This window comes from Carcharodon carcharias (genome assembly GCF_017639515.1).
Source record: "Carcharodon carcharias isolate sCarCar2 chromosome 27 unlocalized genomic scaffold, sCarCar2.pri SUPER_27_unloc_2, whole genome shotgun sequence".
NCBI classification, from domain to species: domain Eukaryota; kingdom Metazoa; phylum Chordata; class Chondrichthyes; order Lamniformes; family Lamnidae; genus Carcharodon; species Carcharodon carcharias.
In genome coordinates, this window is record NW_024470635.1 from 1008001 (window position 1) to 1021712 (window position 13712).

At 42.7% G+C, this 13712-nt stretch overlaps 1 protein-coding gene across 1 annotated transcript; it reads right to left on the minus strand.

The window, feature by feature from the left end:
• Window positions 1-1370: 1370 nt before the first annotated feature.
• LOC121273847 (zinc finger protein 239-like) lies at window positions 1371-2249 on the minus strand. The gene is made up of 2 exons (XM_041180986.1): window positions 2032-2249; window positions 1371-1869 (listed from the first exon to the last, which is right to left on the minus strand). The coding sequence occupies exons 1-2, from the start codon at window positions 2247-2249 to the stop codon at window positions 1371-1373; spliced, it is 717 nt and encodes a 238-aa protein (XP_041036920.1).
• Window positions 2250-13712: the final 11463 nt, after the last annotated feature.

The following is a 13712-nucleotide window of genomic DNA, read 5'->3' on the forward strand; positions in this document are numbered from 1 at the left end:
TTAGAATAGAATTAAGCTCACTGTTACCTATCAGAGGGATTAATTTGAAGAGGGAAATAGAATCTGGATTTAGAAAATATCCACAAGGTGGATGCAGGTGAACAGAGAGCTGGAGAATCTTTAAAGTTCATGCATGAACCTTTGTTTGAACCAGATGTATTTACGACATGTCAATAATTTAGATTGTGTGAGATGATTGCGGGGAGGATGAATCTAAGTCAATAGTTATCACATTTAGTGGAAAAGTTTGGACATTTATTCTTGGTGGCAGCTCAAGGGTTTCTGTTGCTGATTCTGATCATTCTAGTAGCTTTAGTATGTTATCTACAGTTTGTCATCAAGAAATTAGGAAAACAAACTGGTACCTTAGAAATAGTGAGGTTAGTCAGAAGTCAGTTGTGAGAAATCAGTAAGGACATTCCCTTCTCAAGCTGGGGAGATATGTGAGAAATCAATGTCTTATAACCTAATAAAATCTGCAGAAATGTATTGAATATTATAGGAATAGCTCCCTCCTTCTCTCTCTTGCATAGGAAAAAAGATTCCTGGCTTGACACTGTATCTATATTACCTCATAGTGACGGACTCAGTAGTTATGGGACGAAATTTCTAGTAGGGACTGAAAACAATGGCTTTGGTCTTCCAATTTTTAATTGGAGGAAATTTCTGCTTATCCAGTACTGGATGTGGGATAAGCAGTTTGATAATTTAGTAACAGTGGAGGAATGGAGAGGGATGGTGGTGAGATAGAGCTGGGCGTTGTCAGTGTACATGTGAAAACTAACACGGTGCTTTTGGATGATGTCACCTAGTGGCAGCATGTCGATGAGAAATAGGCCGGGCCATGGGTGATGACTGGATTTAACAGTGAAAGGGACAGTACCAGAAGAGAGAGAGAACCATTAACAATATCAGCCAACAAGGAGAATTTGGATGGTCAAAAATTTAGTGGGAATAGGGTCACTGGAGCAGAAGGCGAGTCTCATGGACAAAGATGAGCACTGAGAGGGCATGAGGGGAGATGGGAGAGAATCTGGAGAAAGATGTGGGTGCAGGGCTCAGACATTGGTAGAATTTTAGAGACAGTTTTCCCTGTGGGCTAGTGGAAGGGAGGGAAGCAGCAGAGGCAGCTGATCGGATTGTCTCAATCTTAGTGACAAAGAAGCTCCATGAGCTCCTCATACTTGTTGAGAGATACTGTGTAGAGATATTGGAAAGAATTGACACTTTGTGTTTAACACAAAGCTAATTTATTTGACTTTTATCCAAAATATAAATGCCTATATCTGGGCTGGAGTTTATTCATATCAGCAGAAACAGACCCCAATGAACATGGTTCAGTCCTGGATGTGATTAACAGAAAAATCCAATCACTGTAGTTTCTTGTGAACTCGCTGGTGTCTGAGTAGGTTGGATGAGGTAGTGAATCCCTTCCCACATATGGAACAAGTGAATGGCCTTGCCCCAGTGTGAATTCGCTGGTGTTCAGTGAGTTGAGATGATCGCCTGAACCCAGTCCCACAGTGAGAGCACCTGAACGGTCTCTCGTCAGTGTGAACACGTTGATGGGACATCGGTCCCCTGGTGCTTTTATAGCACTTCCCGCAGTCTGGGCACTTAAATGATCTCTCTCCAGTGTGAACTTGCTGGTGTGTCAGCAGATTGGATGAATCAGCGAATCCCTTCCCACACTCAGAACAGATAAACGGTCTCTCCCCAGTGTGAACCCGCTGATGTGTGTGCAATGCCGATGACTGAGTGAATCCTTTGCCACACTCTGAGCAGTTGAATGGTCTCTTCCCACTGTGAAGCCGCTGGTGTACAGTGAGTTCAGATGGTCGCTTGAACCCAGTCCCACAGTGAGAGCACCTGAACGGTTTCTCATCAGTGTGAACATGTTGATGGGAAATCTGTTCCTAGGAACTTATATAGCTTTTCCCGCAGTCTGGGCATTTAAAATGTCTCTCATCAGTGTGAACACGTTGATGGTGTGTCAGCAGGTGGGATAACTGAATGAATCCCTTCCTATACTCGGAGCAGGTGAACGGTCTCTCCCCAGTGTGAACTCGCTGGTGTGTCAGCAGGTCAGATGATTGAGTGTATCCCTTTCCACACTCGGAGCAGGTGAATGGTCTCTCTACAGTGTGAGTTCGCTGGTGTACAGTGAATTGAGATGATCGTCTGAATCCAGTCCCACAGTGAGAGCACCTCAACGGTTTCTCGTCAGTGTGAACACGTTGATGGTACATCAGATTTCTGGAACTTTTAAAACGCTTCCCGCAGTCTGGACATTTAAAAGGTTTCTCGTCAGTGTGAACTCGCTGGTGTTTCAGCAGGGTGGATGAATCAGTGAATCCCTTCCTATACTGGGAGCAGGTGAATGGCCTCTCCCCAGTGTGAGTGTGTCAATGAATTTCCAGCACAGATGGGTAATTGAATCTCTTCCCACAATCCGGACATTTCCGTGGTTTCTCCAGAGCGTGAACAGTGCTTTTTCCTTCTATGTTCACTTAATTTGTGCGACTTGGTCAGATCCTGATGTGATGTTTGGTTTGAGTTTGCCGACTGCAAATTCTCCCCTTATATTACCCTGTGAAATTGATTTAAAACAGAAAAAAAGGGAGTGAGAGAGGACCCACAAAAACACTAAGACAGGTTGTGAAATTAAGCTGAATGAATCTGGTAATTTGTGGGGCTGGCATTAGGAAAAAGTGACCATGAAAGCTGCTGATCATACACAAGACTTTGGCATCTATAGGAGGAGGGAGGGAGAGAGAGAATTGGGAGTGGTGAGGGGTGAAGGAGAGAGCATTCATATGTTTACAATTCAGAACCTCCAAAATTACAAATCTCCACCACCTAGAAGGACCAGGGTAGCAGGTGTATGTGAACACCATCACCATCAAGTTCCACTTCAAGTCACAGACCATCCTGGCTTGTCTGACATCCATTGTCTTCTGTCCCCACTACAAACTCCACTCCCTAGCCATTGACTCCTTCCCTCTCCCTGGCAATTGTCTGAAACTGAACCAGTCTGTTCACAAACATGGTGAAATATTTCACCCCAATATGAGCTTCCAGCCACATATTCACATCATCACCAAGACCGCCTATTTCCACCTCAGTAACATCACCTGACTCCAGCCCAGTCTCAGCTCATCTGCTGCTGAAACTCTCATCCATTCCTTTGATACCTCTAGAGTTAACTATCCTAACGCACTCCCGGCTGGTCTCCCACATTCAGCCTCCCTGTAATCCTTAGGTCATTCAAAACTCTGCTGCCCATGTGCTGACTTGCACCTAGTCTTGTTCACCCATTGCCCCTGTGCTCACTGACCTACAAACCCTAAAGGTTAAAATGCATCAAAATTTTAACTTTCTTGTTCTTTCAAATCCCTCCATGGTCTCGCTCCTCCCTGTCTAGTAATCTCCTCCAGACTCACAATCCTCCCAGAGATCTTCACTTTCTCTCATTCCGGATTGCTGACAATTCCCAATTTTAATTGTTCCACCTGTGATCAGAACTGCTGCAAATTGCCCCCTATAAAGATGTTGACTGCACATGCGCACTGCTGTAATTGCCCCTATAAAGATGGCGAGCGCACATGCGCACTCCTCCACCTTACGTCCCAAAAAGATGGCGGCTGTTAATGCGGGCCCCGATATCGGGAGAAACGGCACAGCCGCCAAATCGGTACAAACGCCAGGCAGGAAACTTGTAATTTGCGATTTGAGGCATGCAGAGGATATTTATGAAGCCGCCCCATCGATTGACTGGCTCCTATTCCCCATCACCCACCCGCAGGCTTCGCTATTCTTTGGCTTCCCTCCCTGATCTGATACCATCACCACGCCCCTCCCAGCATCGCAACTGCGCATGCGCCGGTCACAACTTGCAGAGCGTATGCTCCAGTCACATCCTGACACTGCGGCTGCGCGATGACACCCCGCGGTGAGGATTGAGCATATTCTGCGCCTCGCTGAATGCTGGGTAACCGCAGCGCCATTGAAATATGATATTGTTGAATACAAAATTATATTGTGTAATCCCATTATGATTGGAGCCAAAGATATTACATTATGAAGTCAATTGATGTTGCAACAAGTGCACAGGAGGAGAACCTACTACCTGGTCCGTGTCCCTACGTGAGGAGAAAGGGACGGAGATAGGTCAGGGTGAAGATGAAGGATTTGATACATCAGCAACATAACCAGAATTTTGACAGGGCCTCCCAGCCCTAAAGATTCCACCACGTAGAAGGAGGAACATAGTGGATTCACAGAAACACACCCCTGATCCCCATTTTTCCATCTCAGGCACACACCATCCTGCCTTGGGCATATTCTCACCTCTCCTTCATTGCAGAGTGAAAATGGTGGAACTCAGGATTTTACCTCATGGCCTTGTGGGAGCACCTTCGCCAGGCAGTGGTTCAAGACGAAGGTGGCCCACTATTACTTTCTCAAAGGTAACTGGGGATGTGCAATACCCTCAGTGGACTTGCTACAAACACCCACACACCAAGAATTAAAAGGTTGTACAGAAATATTTGTTTCTAAAATAATACTCTTTTCATAAGAACATAATATAAGCAAACAAGAGTAGGCCATTCAGCCCTTCGAGCCCAGTCCACAATTCAGTGAGCTCATGGCTGATTGTCTACTTCAATACCACTTTCCTGCACTCTCCATGTATTTCTAGAAGTTTTTAATATATAGAAATCCACCAATCCTCAGTCTTGAACATAATAAGTGACTGAGCCTCCACAGCCCTCAGGGGCAGAGAATTCCAAAGATTCACAACCTTCTCAGTGAAGAAATTCCTCCTCATCTCAGTCCTAAAAGCCATCTCGCTTAGGCTAAGATGGTGTCCCCCGGTTCTAGATTCCCCCACCACCCCAGCCAGAAAAACATGCAGTTGCAGAAAGATGGGTGGCAGGTCAAACGATTGGACAGAATATAAAAACAGCAAAATTGACCAAAGATGAATAAGGAGGGACAATTAGAGTACAAGAGAAAGCTAACTAGAAATATAAAGTCATATGGTAAGAGTTTCTATTGATATTTTAAAAAGAACAGGGTTAACAAAGTGAGCGTTGGTCCTACAGAAAGTGAGCCTGGGGAACTGATAATGGAAAATAATGAGATAGCAGGTGAATTGAACAGAGATTTTGCATTGGTCTTCACTATTGTGGATACTATAACATCCCAGAAATATATATAAATCAGAAATTGGAAGGTAGGAAGGAGCTTAGGAAAATCACCAGGGAAGTGGGACTAAGCAAATTGTTGGAGCTGCGGCTGACATGTCCCAGGGTCCTGATGGAATTCAGGCTCGGGTCTTCAAAAAAGTGTCTAATGAGAGAGTTGATGGTACTTCTTTTAATTTTCCAAAATTCCGTAGGTTTGGATAAGGTTCCATTCGATTAAAAAACAGTAAATGTAACTTCTTTACCCAAAAAGGGAGAGAGACAAGAAACAAGAAACTTCAGGCCAGTTAGTTTAACATCTGCCATTGGGACAATGTTGGAAGCGATTATTAAAGATGTTATAGCAGGACGCTTAGAAAAATTCAAAATTCAAGGTAATCAGGCAGAGTCAACATGGTTTTGTAAAAAGGAAATCATGTTTAATCAGTTTATTGGAGTCGTTTGAAGAAGTAAAATGTGCTGTGGATAATTGGGTGTACTGTATTTAGACTATTAGAAGGTATTTGATAAGGTCCCACCTCAAAGGGTATTGCAGAAAATAAAAGCTCATGATGTCGTGGGTAACATATTGGCATGGGTAGGAGATTGGCTTGCTAATATGTGATTAAAATCTAATAATTTTCATAATATTCTGGTTTATTTTAAAGTAGGTTTATGGGTGTATGTATAGGTGGTTCTGTCTGTGTGATTTAATTACATTTGGAGTCAAGTAGACTGCAAGTTTAAATTCATCAGAAGAAGCTAGGTGTTGAAATGTGCTTGGCATGCTAATGAGTAAATATGGATGCTATCTTAACATGTTAGGTGTGAAGGGAATTGTTATTTTTAGATACATTAAGGGATTGTTTGGATTTCAAAGGGATCTTAGTTTGTTTACAACCAGTTGGATAAGCAAGGCTAAGGAGTGTGTTTCTCTTCCCAAACGTTGCTGACAATATTGGCAACATGAAAGTTTTTTTTATATTATGAGGAAGATACAGTTTCAAAGGCACATGGAAACAATAGAATTTACATATTAAAGAGAGAGAAACATAAAAGAAAATGAAAGGAAAGGGCCATGTAAGGTCTAACAAGAGAATGTGAATCAGCCTTCAAGAATCCTCCAGCCATTTGTGCCCACATTTGCTATGTCAAGGAACTGAAATTGGGGAAGAGCCATTTGGAATTCCACTGTCAAATGGGTACCGTGTTAACTTGTTGGGTTTGTTTAAATCTAAAATCTATTTTGGACTGTATTAAAATGGGTGTGTAATTGGGAGTCAGGTCAAATAGGAGTTTTAGGAGTTATTATAGTGTTAGGTAATTGTAGTCTTATGTATGAGCTTGAAATATTTTTTAAATAAATATTTTAATGGCCTTGGTGGACTCATTACTTCTGAATTCAGTACACACATCTTGTCATAATAAATACAAATTGCAAAACTATTTTGATAGCACAACCAAGTTTCCCGTGTGGATTTGGTCCACCTGGCATGTCATAAGAAACAGTAAGAAGAAAGTTGGCATAAATTGGTAATTTTCTGGTTGGCAAGATGTAACAAGTGTTGTGCCACAGAGATCAGTGCTGGGACCTCAACGTTTTACAATTTATACAAATGACTTGGATGAAGGGACCTAAGCTATGGTTGCTAACTTTGCTGTTGACACAAAGATAGGTTGGAAAGTAAACTGTGATGAGGACATAAGGACGTTAAAAAAACATCCGGATAGTTTAAGTGAGTGGAAAAAGAACAGGAAATGTAGAATAATGTTGGAAAATTTGAAATGGTCTATTTGGCAGGAAGAATAAAAACAAAGCATTTCATCTAAATGGTGAGAAATTTCAGAGCTCTGAAGTCCAGAGGGATCTGGGTGTCTTAGTGCATGTATCACAGAAGGTTAGTATGCAGGTACAGCAAATAATTAGGGAAGCTATTAGAATATTGTTGTTAATGCGAAGGGAATTGAATACAAAAGTAGGGAGATTATGTTTCAGTTATACAGGGCATTGGTGAGACCACATTTAGAGTACTGTGTGCAGTATTGTTCTCCTTATTTAAGGGAGGATATCAATGCATTGGAAGCAGTTCAGAGGTTTGCTAGACTAATTCATGGAATGGTGGGGCGGAGTTGAATTATGAGGACAAGTTGGACATGCTAGGCTTGTCTCTGCTGGATTTTAGAGAGTAATAGGTGACTTAATTGAAACTTATGAGATACTGAGGGGTCATGCGAGCGTGGATGTGGAAAGGATGTTTCCACTTGTGGGAGAATCTAGAACTACAGGCCACTGTTTAAAAATAAGGGGTCGCCAGGGTTAATATAAAATTAGGGGTTAAGATAGAGATCAGGAGAAATGTTTTCTTTCAGAGGTTTGTGAATTATGGGCACTCTCTTCCTCTAAAGGTAGTGGAAGCAGAATCTTTGAATATTTTCAAGGCAGAGATGGATAGATGCTTGATAAACAAGGGAGTGAAAGGTTATTGTGTGTAAGCAGGAGGTCACAGTCAGATCAGCCATGAGCACCTGAATGGTCTCTTGTCAGTGTGAATACATTGATGGCACATTCGTTCCCAGGAACTTTTAAAACAATTCCACAGTCTGGGCATTGAAAAGGTCTCTCATCAGTGTGAACACGTTGATGATACATCACTTCAGCAGAACTTTTAAAACACTTCCCACATTCTGGACATTGAAAAGGTCTCTCATCATTGTGAACCCGCTGGTGTGCCATGACATGAGATAACAGAGTGAATCTCTTCCCACGCTCTGAACAGATGAATGGTCTCTCTCCAGTGTGAATTCACTGGTGTGTCCGCAGGGTGGATGAGCGAGTGAATCCCTTCCCACACACAGAGCAGGTGAATGGCCTCTCCCCAGAGTGACTGCGCTGATGTATTTCCAGCTTTGATGGGAAATTAAATCCTTTCCCACAGTCCCCACATTTCCACGGCTTCTCCCTGCTGTGGTTGTATTTGTGTTCTGACAGGTCAGACAATCGACTGAAGCCTCGTCCACACACAGAACACGTGTACGGTTTCTCTCCACTGTGAACGGTGCTTTTTCCTTCCATGTTTAGGTTACGATAAATTGGGCGACTCCATAAGATCCTGACGTGATGTTTGGTTTCAGTTTCCTGCCTGCAATTCCTCCCCTTCTAATCCTCTGTGAAATTGATTTAAAACAGAAAAAAGGGAGGGAGAGAGAACCCACAAAAACACAAAGGCAGGTTATGAAATTGAGCTGAATGAATCTGGGAATTTGTGGGGCCGGCACGAGGAAAAAGTGACCATGAAAACTGCTGGATTGTCATAAAAACCCAACTGGTTCACTAATGTCCTTCAGGGAAGGGAACCTGCCACCCAGGCCTACACAGGAGTCTGGCCTCTGTATGAGGAACGGGACTAAGAGAGATGGGAACAGAAGGGGTGAAGCAAGGCATTTTATATATCTAAAACAAGACTAGAACTTTGTCAATACTTTAACAGAATCTCTGAAATGCCTTAACCTCCACCACCTAGAACCAGGGTAGCAGGTGTATGTGAACACCATCACCTCCAAGTTGTCGCCAAGTCTTCAATCCCCTACAAACCCCACTACCTGGCCACCCACTCTACCATTCTCCCTGGCAACTGTCTGAGACTAAACCAGACTGTTCACAACTGTGGTGTTTTATATATAGACATATACATAAATGGATATCTACACATTATATATATTATACATACATATGTATGTATATATAAATATATATGTTACACCAAAGTTGTAAACAGTGTGAAATAAAAACAGAAAATACTAGAAAGCCTCAGCTGGTCTAGCAGTGTGTGGAGAGAGAGCTCTTCCACAGATGACGTCTTCTGTTCTCATTTCAGTCAAGAGAATGGTTAATTGTGGTTTCAGTGCTGTAGAATGTCCAATCAGCTGATGGGATGAGCTTTTTGTTTATCAACCTTATCTAAACCTATCATAAACTTGTACATCTCGATCAAATCTCCCCTCAATCTCCTTTGCTCCGGGGAAGAACAACCACAGTTTCTCCTGTTATCTGAAGAAGCATCATATGGATTCAAAACATTAACTCTGTTTCTCTCTCCACAGATACTACCACACCTGCTGAGTCTTTCCAGCATTTTCTGTTTATTTCAGATTTCCAGCATCTGCAGTATTCTGCTTGTATTTTTGTGAACAGTCTGGCTCAGTCTCAGGCAATACATATAAATATCACCATGTCCTATGCACTGAGTCCCAGTCACTCTCACATCACCCTGTACTTACTGACCTAGACAGGCTCCCAGTTAATCAGAAATTTAAAATTCTCACCCTTCTTTCCAAATCCATCCATGACTTTGCTCTCCCCTATTTCCAGTCACACAGAGGCTTGAGGTGATGATAAGCAAGTAACATACACACCACACAAGTTTTGGGTGTGTGCAAATAAACTAACCCTTTGAGTTCATCCTATCTTGACATTGCTATGGGGTTACTAATAGAAATCAGATCATATGAAAACCGAGGGTTGGAAAATACTTATAAAGAGGGAAGCAAATCAAAAACACCTTTCTGTTTGTGGATGGGAAATGAGAGAAATCAGTGTGGTTTAAATTAACCCCCATCTTGTCCATAAAATGTTGCAGTAACGTCACTTGTTTTGGCCCTGTCTCAGCTCATGTTTCTGAACTCTCATCTATTCCTTATGACATCAAGTCTTGACTGGCTGGCTTCCGTGATAAACTTGAGTTTATCCAAATGTCTGCTGCCTATGTCTTCTGCACGAGTCCCATTCACTCACCCATCACCCTGTCCTCAATGACCTACACGGGCTCCAGTTAAACAGCAACTCAATACAAAATTTTCATCCTTCTTCTCAAACCCCTCCATGACTTTGCTCTCCCCTATTACCAGTCACACAGATGTTTGAATATTTTACCACAGAGAAACATACATTAGGTTCTGTTGAATCGAGTGACTCTGTCAGGTTTTGATCTGATGTTTGGTTTGAGTTTCCCGCCTTCAAATTCTGCTCAGCTAATACCCTGTAAAAAAAAATTGCTGTCAGTCCAATAACGAGCAGAGACAAACATTTGTCTTCATTTGAGTTTACTGTGTGTAAATCCTCCCCTTCTAACCCCCTGTAAAAGAAGTTTCCAAAATCCATCCCTGGCAGTCCATGATAGAAATTCACTACCCCCAGCAGCATTCCGTAGGGATTGTACCCTCCCGGACACCCTGGTCCACTCGTCCATCGCCCCCTACACCTCAACCCCCTCCTACGGCACCTTTCCATGCAACCGTAGAAGATGCAACACCTGCCCCTTCACTTCCCCTCTCTTCACCGTCCAAGGACCCAAACACTCATTTCAAGTGAAGGAGCATTTCACTTGCACTTCCCTCAACTTAGTCTACTGCATTCGTTGCTCCCAATGCGGTTTCCTCTACATTGGAGAGACCAAATGCAGACTGGGTGACCGCTTTGCAGAACACCTTCGGTCTGTCCGCAAGCATTACCCAGACCTCCCTGTCGCTGGCCATTTCAACACTCCACCCTGCTCTCATGCCCACATGTCTGTCATTGGCTTGCTGCATTGTTCCAGTGAAGCTCAACGCAAACTGGAGGAACAGCACCTCATCTTCTCACTAGGCACTTTACAGCCTTCCGAATTGAGTTCAACAATTTTAGATCATGAACTCTCTCCTCCATCCCCAACCCCTTTCCATTTTTCTTCCTCCTTTTTGCTTTTTCCAATAATTTATATAGATTTTTCTTTTCCCACCAACTTCCATTATTTTAAATATATTTCTATCCATTGTTTTATCTCTACTTTTTAGCCTTTTTCAATTTCTTCACTCCACCCCACTCCCACTAGGGCTATCTGTACCTTGCTCGTCCTGCTTTCTACCCTTACTTAGCATATTCCTTAAGATAATATCATCACCTTCAACACCTCTTTGTCCTTTTGTCTGTGACATATTTTGGTTATCTCCACCTGTCACTCGCCCTCTATCCAGCTAACCCTGTAAAAAAACATTGCTGTCAGTCCAATAATGAGCAGAGACAAACATTTCTCTTGGTTTGAGTTTGCTGTGTGTAAATCCTCCCCTTCTAACCACCTGTAAAAGAAGTTTCCAAAATCCATCCCTGTCAGTCCAGGATAGAAATTCACAACCCCCTGGCGGCATTCTTTAGGGATCCTAGGGATCCTCCGGGACACCCTGGTCCAACAACCCCACCCCCCCTTAAACCAGCTTATATTTCACCCCTTTTCTATTTTTCCTTAGTTCTGTTGAAGAGTCATGCGGACAAAACGTTAACTGTGCTCCTCTCCACAGATGCTGCCAGACCTGCTGAATTTTTCCAAGTATTTTTGTTTTTGTTTTGGATTTCCAGCATCCGCTGTTTTTTGCTTTTATCTCAGAAATTCATAAAATTCTCTCCTCCTGTGACCTGGACCAGGATGACCGCGCATGCGCCCTGCTGCACGATCTCGGGCCTCCAACTTGAACACGGCCTTGCAGCTGTTACCGGCCCGTTGGGTGCTAACGCGGGCCTGATAGGTTCTTATTCAGGTTTTGAGGCCTCCGCTGGGTGTTTATGAATCCTTCCTAACCACTCGGCACAGGAGATACAGAGCAAGTGGGTTACAACACCTCAAAGGTTTCACAAGTGTATTTTTTGTTAATGCTATTGAGATTTATGTCTCAACCAAGCACAAGGTCTGTAACAGTGGCTGAGCGGTTAAGGTGATGGTTTTGAAATTCATTGCGGTCTCCCTGCACAGCCATGAATTCTGCTGACTACACTATTCATCATTTCCAATTTTAACCAGGTGCCGACAGAGTTAATTATCGGTAAATGGAGCAAAAACCATCACAAAACTCTTGTTTTTTCTTATTTGTGCTCATCTGCAATCATTCAACAAATTTCCACTTGGATGGAACAAAAACTGAGTCAGGCTGTTGGCATTCTTGCGTTCTGGGTGTTTGTCTCTCCTTAGAGACAATCCCTTGCCCTCTGTCACTCACGGTGTATATGTCTGTGTGTGTTCCTCTGTGTGTACGTGTGTCTGTGTGGTTCAGCTCCCCATTTTTAGCATCCAAACATCATTCACGTTAGTCAGTGTAGCTTCATACTAAAGTCGTATATGGTGGGTGGGGGTGGGGGTGGGGGGGTGTGTGGCATGGAGGGGGGGGTGGTGTGGGGGGCGCTGGGCCGGTGTAGGGGGAGGAGCAGTTTTAAAACATGGAAGGGGAGATTAATTTAGTTATTTCTTGATTTATTTTACTGGAGGCTGTCCATCTACTAAGTGCTATAAGTTTTAAATAATCATCTATTGCCATATTGAATGCCTTGACTTAACCTCCCTCCATCATACTTCCAGGCAGTGCTTTCCAGACTCAAACCATGCACTGTGTGAAAAAGTTTATTCTCACATCATCTTCTTTTACAAACCACTTTAAGTCTGTACCCTTTCGTCCTTGATCTCTTGATGAGAGGGAACAGTTTCTCCCTATCTACTCTATCCAGGCCCCTCATGACTCAGAACACTTCTATCAAATCTCCTTTTAGCCTTCTCCTTTCCAAGATGAACAGTCCCGACCTCTCCAAACTATGTTCATAACCGAGCAACATTTGAACAGGTACTGAGTCCTTGTGGTCGAATGGTTAAGGCAATGGACACAGCGAGAGAATGAATTTGTAAATACAAATAGTCCAAACTGAAATCACTCGGACATTAGGAACTGTTTCTATCGCTGTCAGGTATCGCAAGGAACAGAAAAATAAAAGTTCAATCACAAATGTTACAGGAATGGATAGGTTATAATCATCAGGAAAGGCTGAACAGCCTGAAGCTCTTTTCTCTAGAAAAGAGAAGGCTGAGAGATGACCTGATAGAAATAGGATGCTTTATCCCTGTTTCATCAGGGATTCGAGGTGAAATTTATTCACTCAGCTGCAGATTTACATCTGCTGAACCTGCATCAAACAAACAATGAAATGTTCAGAGATATAGAAAGAAAGATTCTACATTGAGATGTGATTCTTAAAATCGGATTTTGTCATCTGCTGAATTAGCATTTTTATCAAACTCTCTCTGTGATTAGATTACAACAGTAAATACACTTCAAAAGGATTTCATTGGCTCTAAAGCGCCTCCTGTTGTCCTGAGTTAGTGAAAGGCTCTGTTTAAATGTAAGTCTTTCTTTCTCTTCTTTCTTTCTGTCAATCTAAGTTAATGATCGTATGAAACGGTGAAGTGTATCTGTTCCTTTCAGTTCTACCCCGCTCTCTATCTGTCTCTCTTTGTCTCTGTATATCTATCTCAGTCTCTTTCACTCTCTCAGTATCTCTGTCTGTGTCTCCATCTCTGTTAACCCATGTTCTCTTTGTTCCCTCTATTCTCTCGCTGCCTATGTGCAACCAAGATTCACTGGATTGATTCCTGAGATGAGAGTGAGAGATTAAGTGGGATGAGTCTGTTCTCTCTAGAGTTTAGACTAATAAGAGGTGATCTCATTGAACAT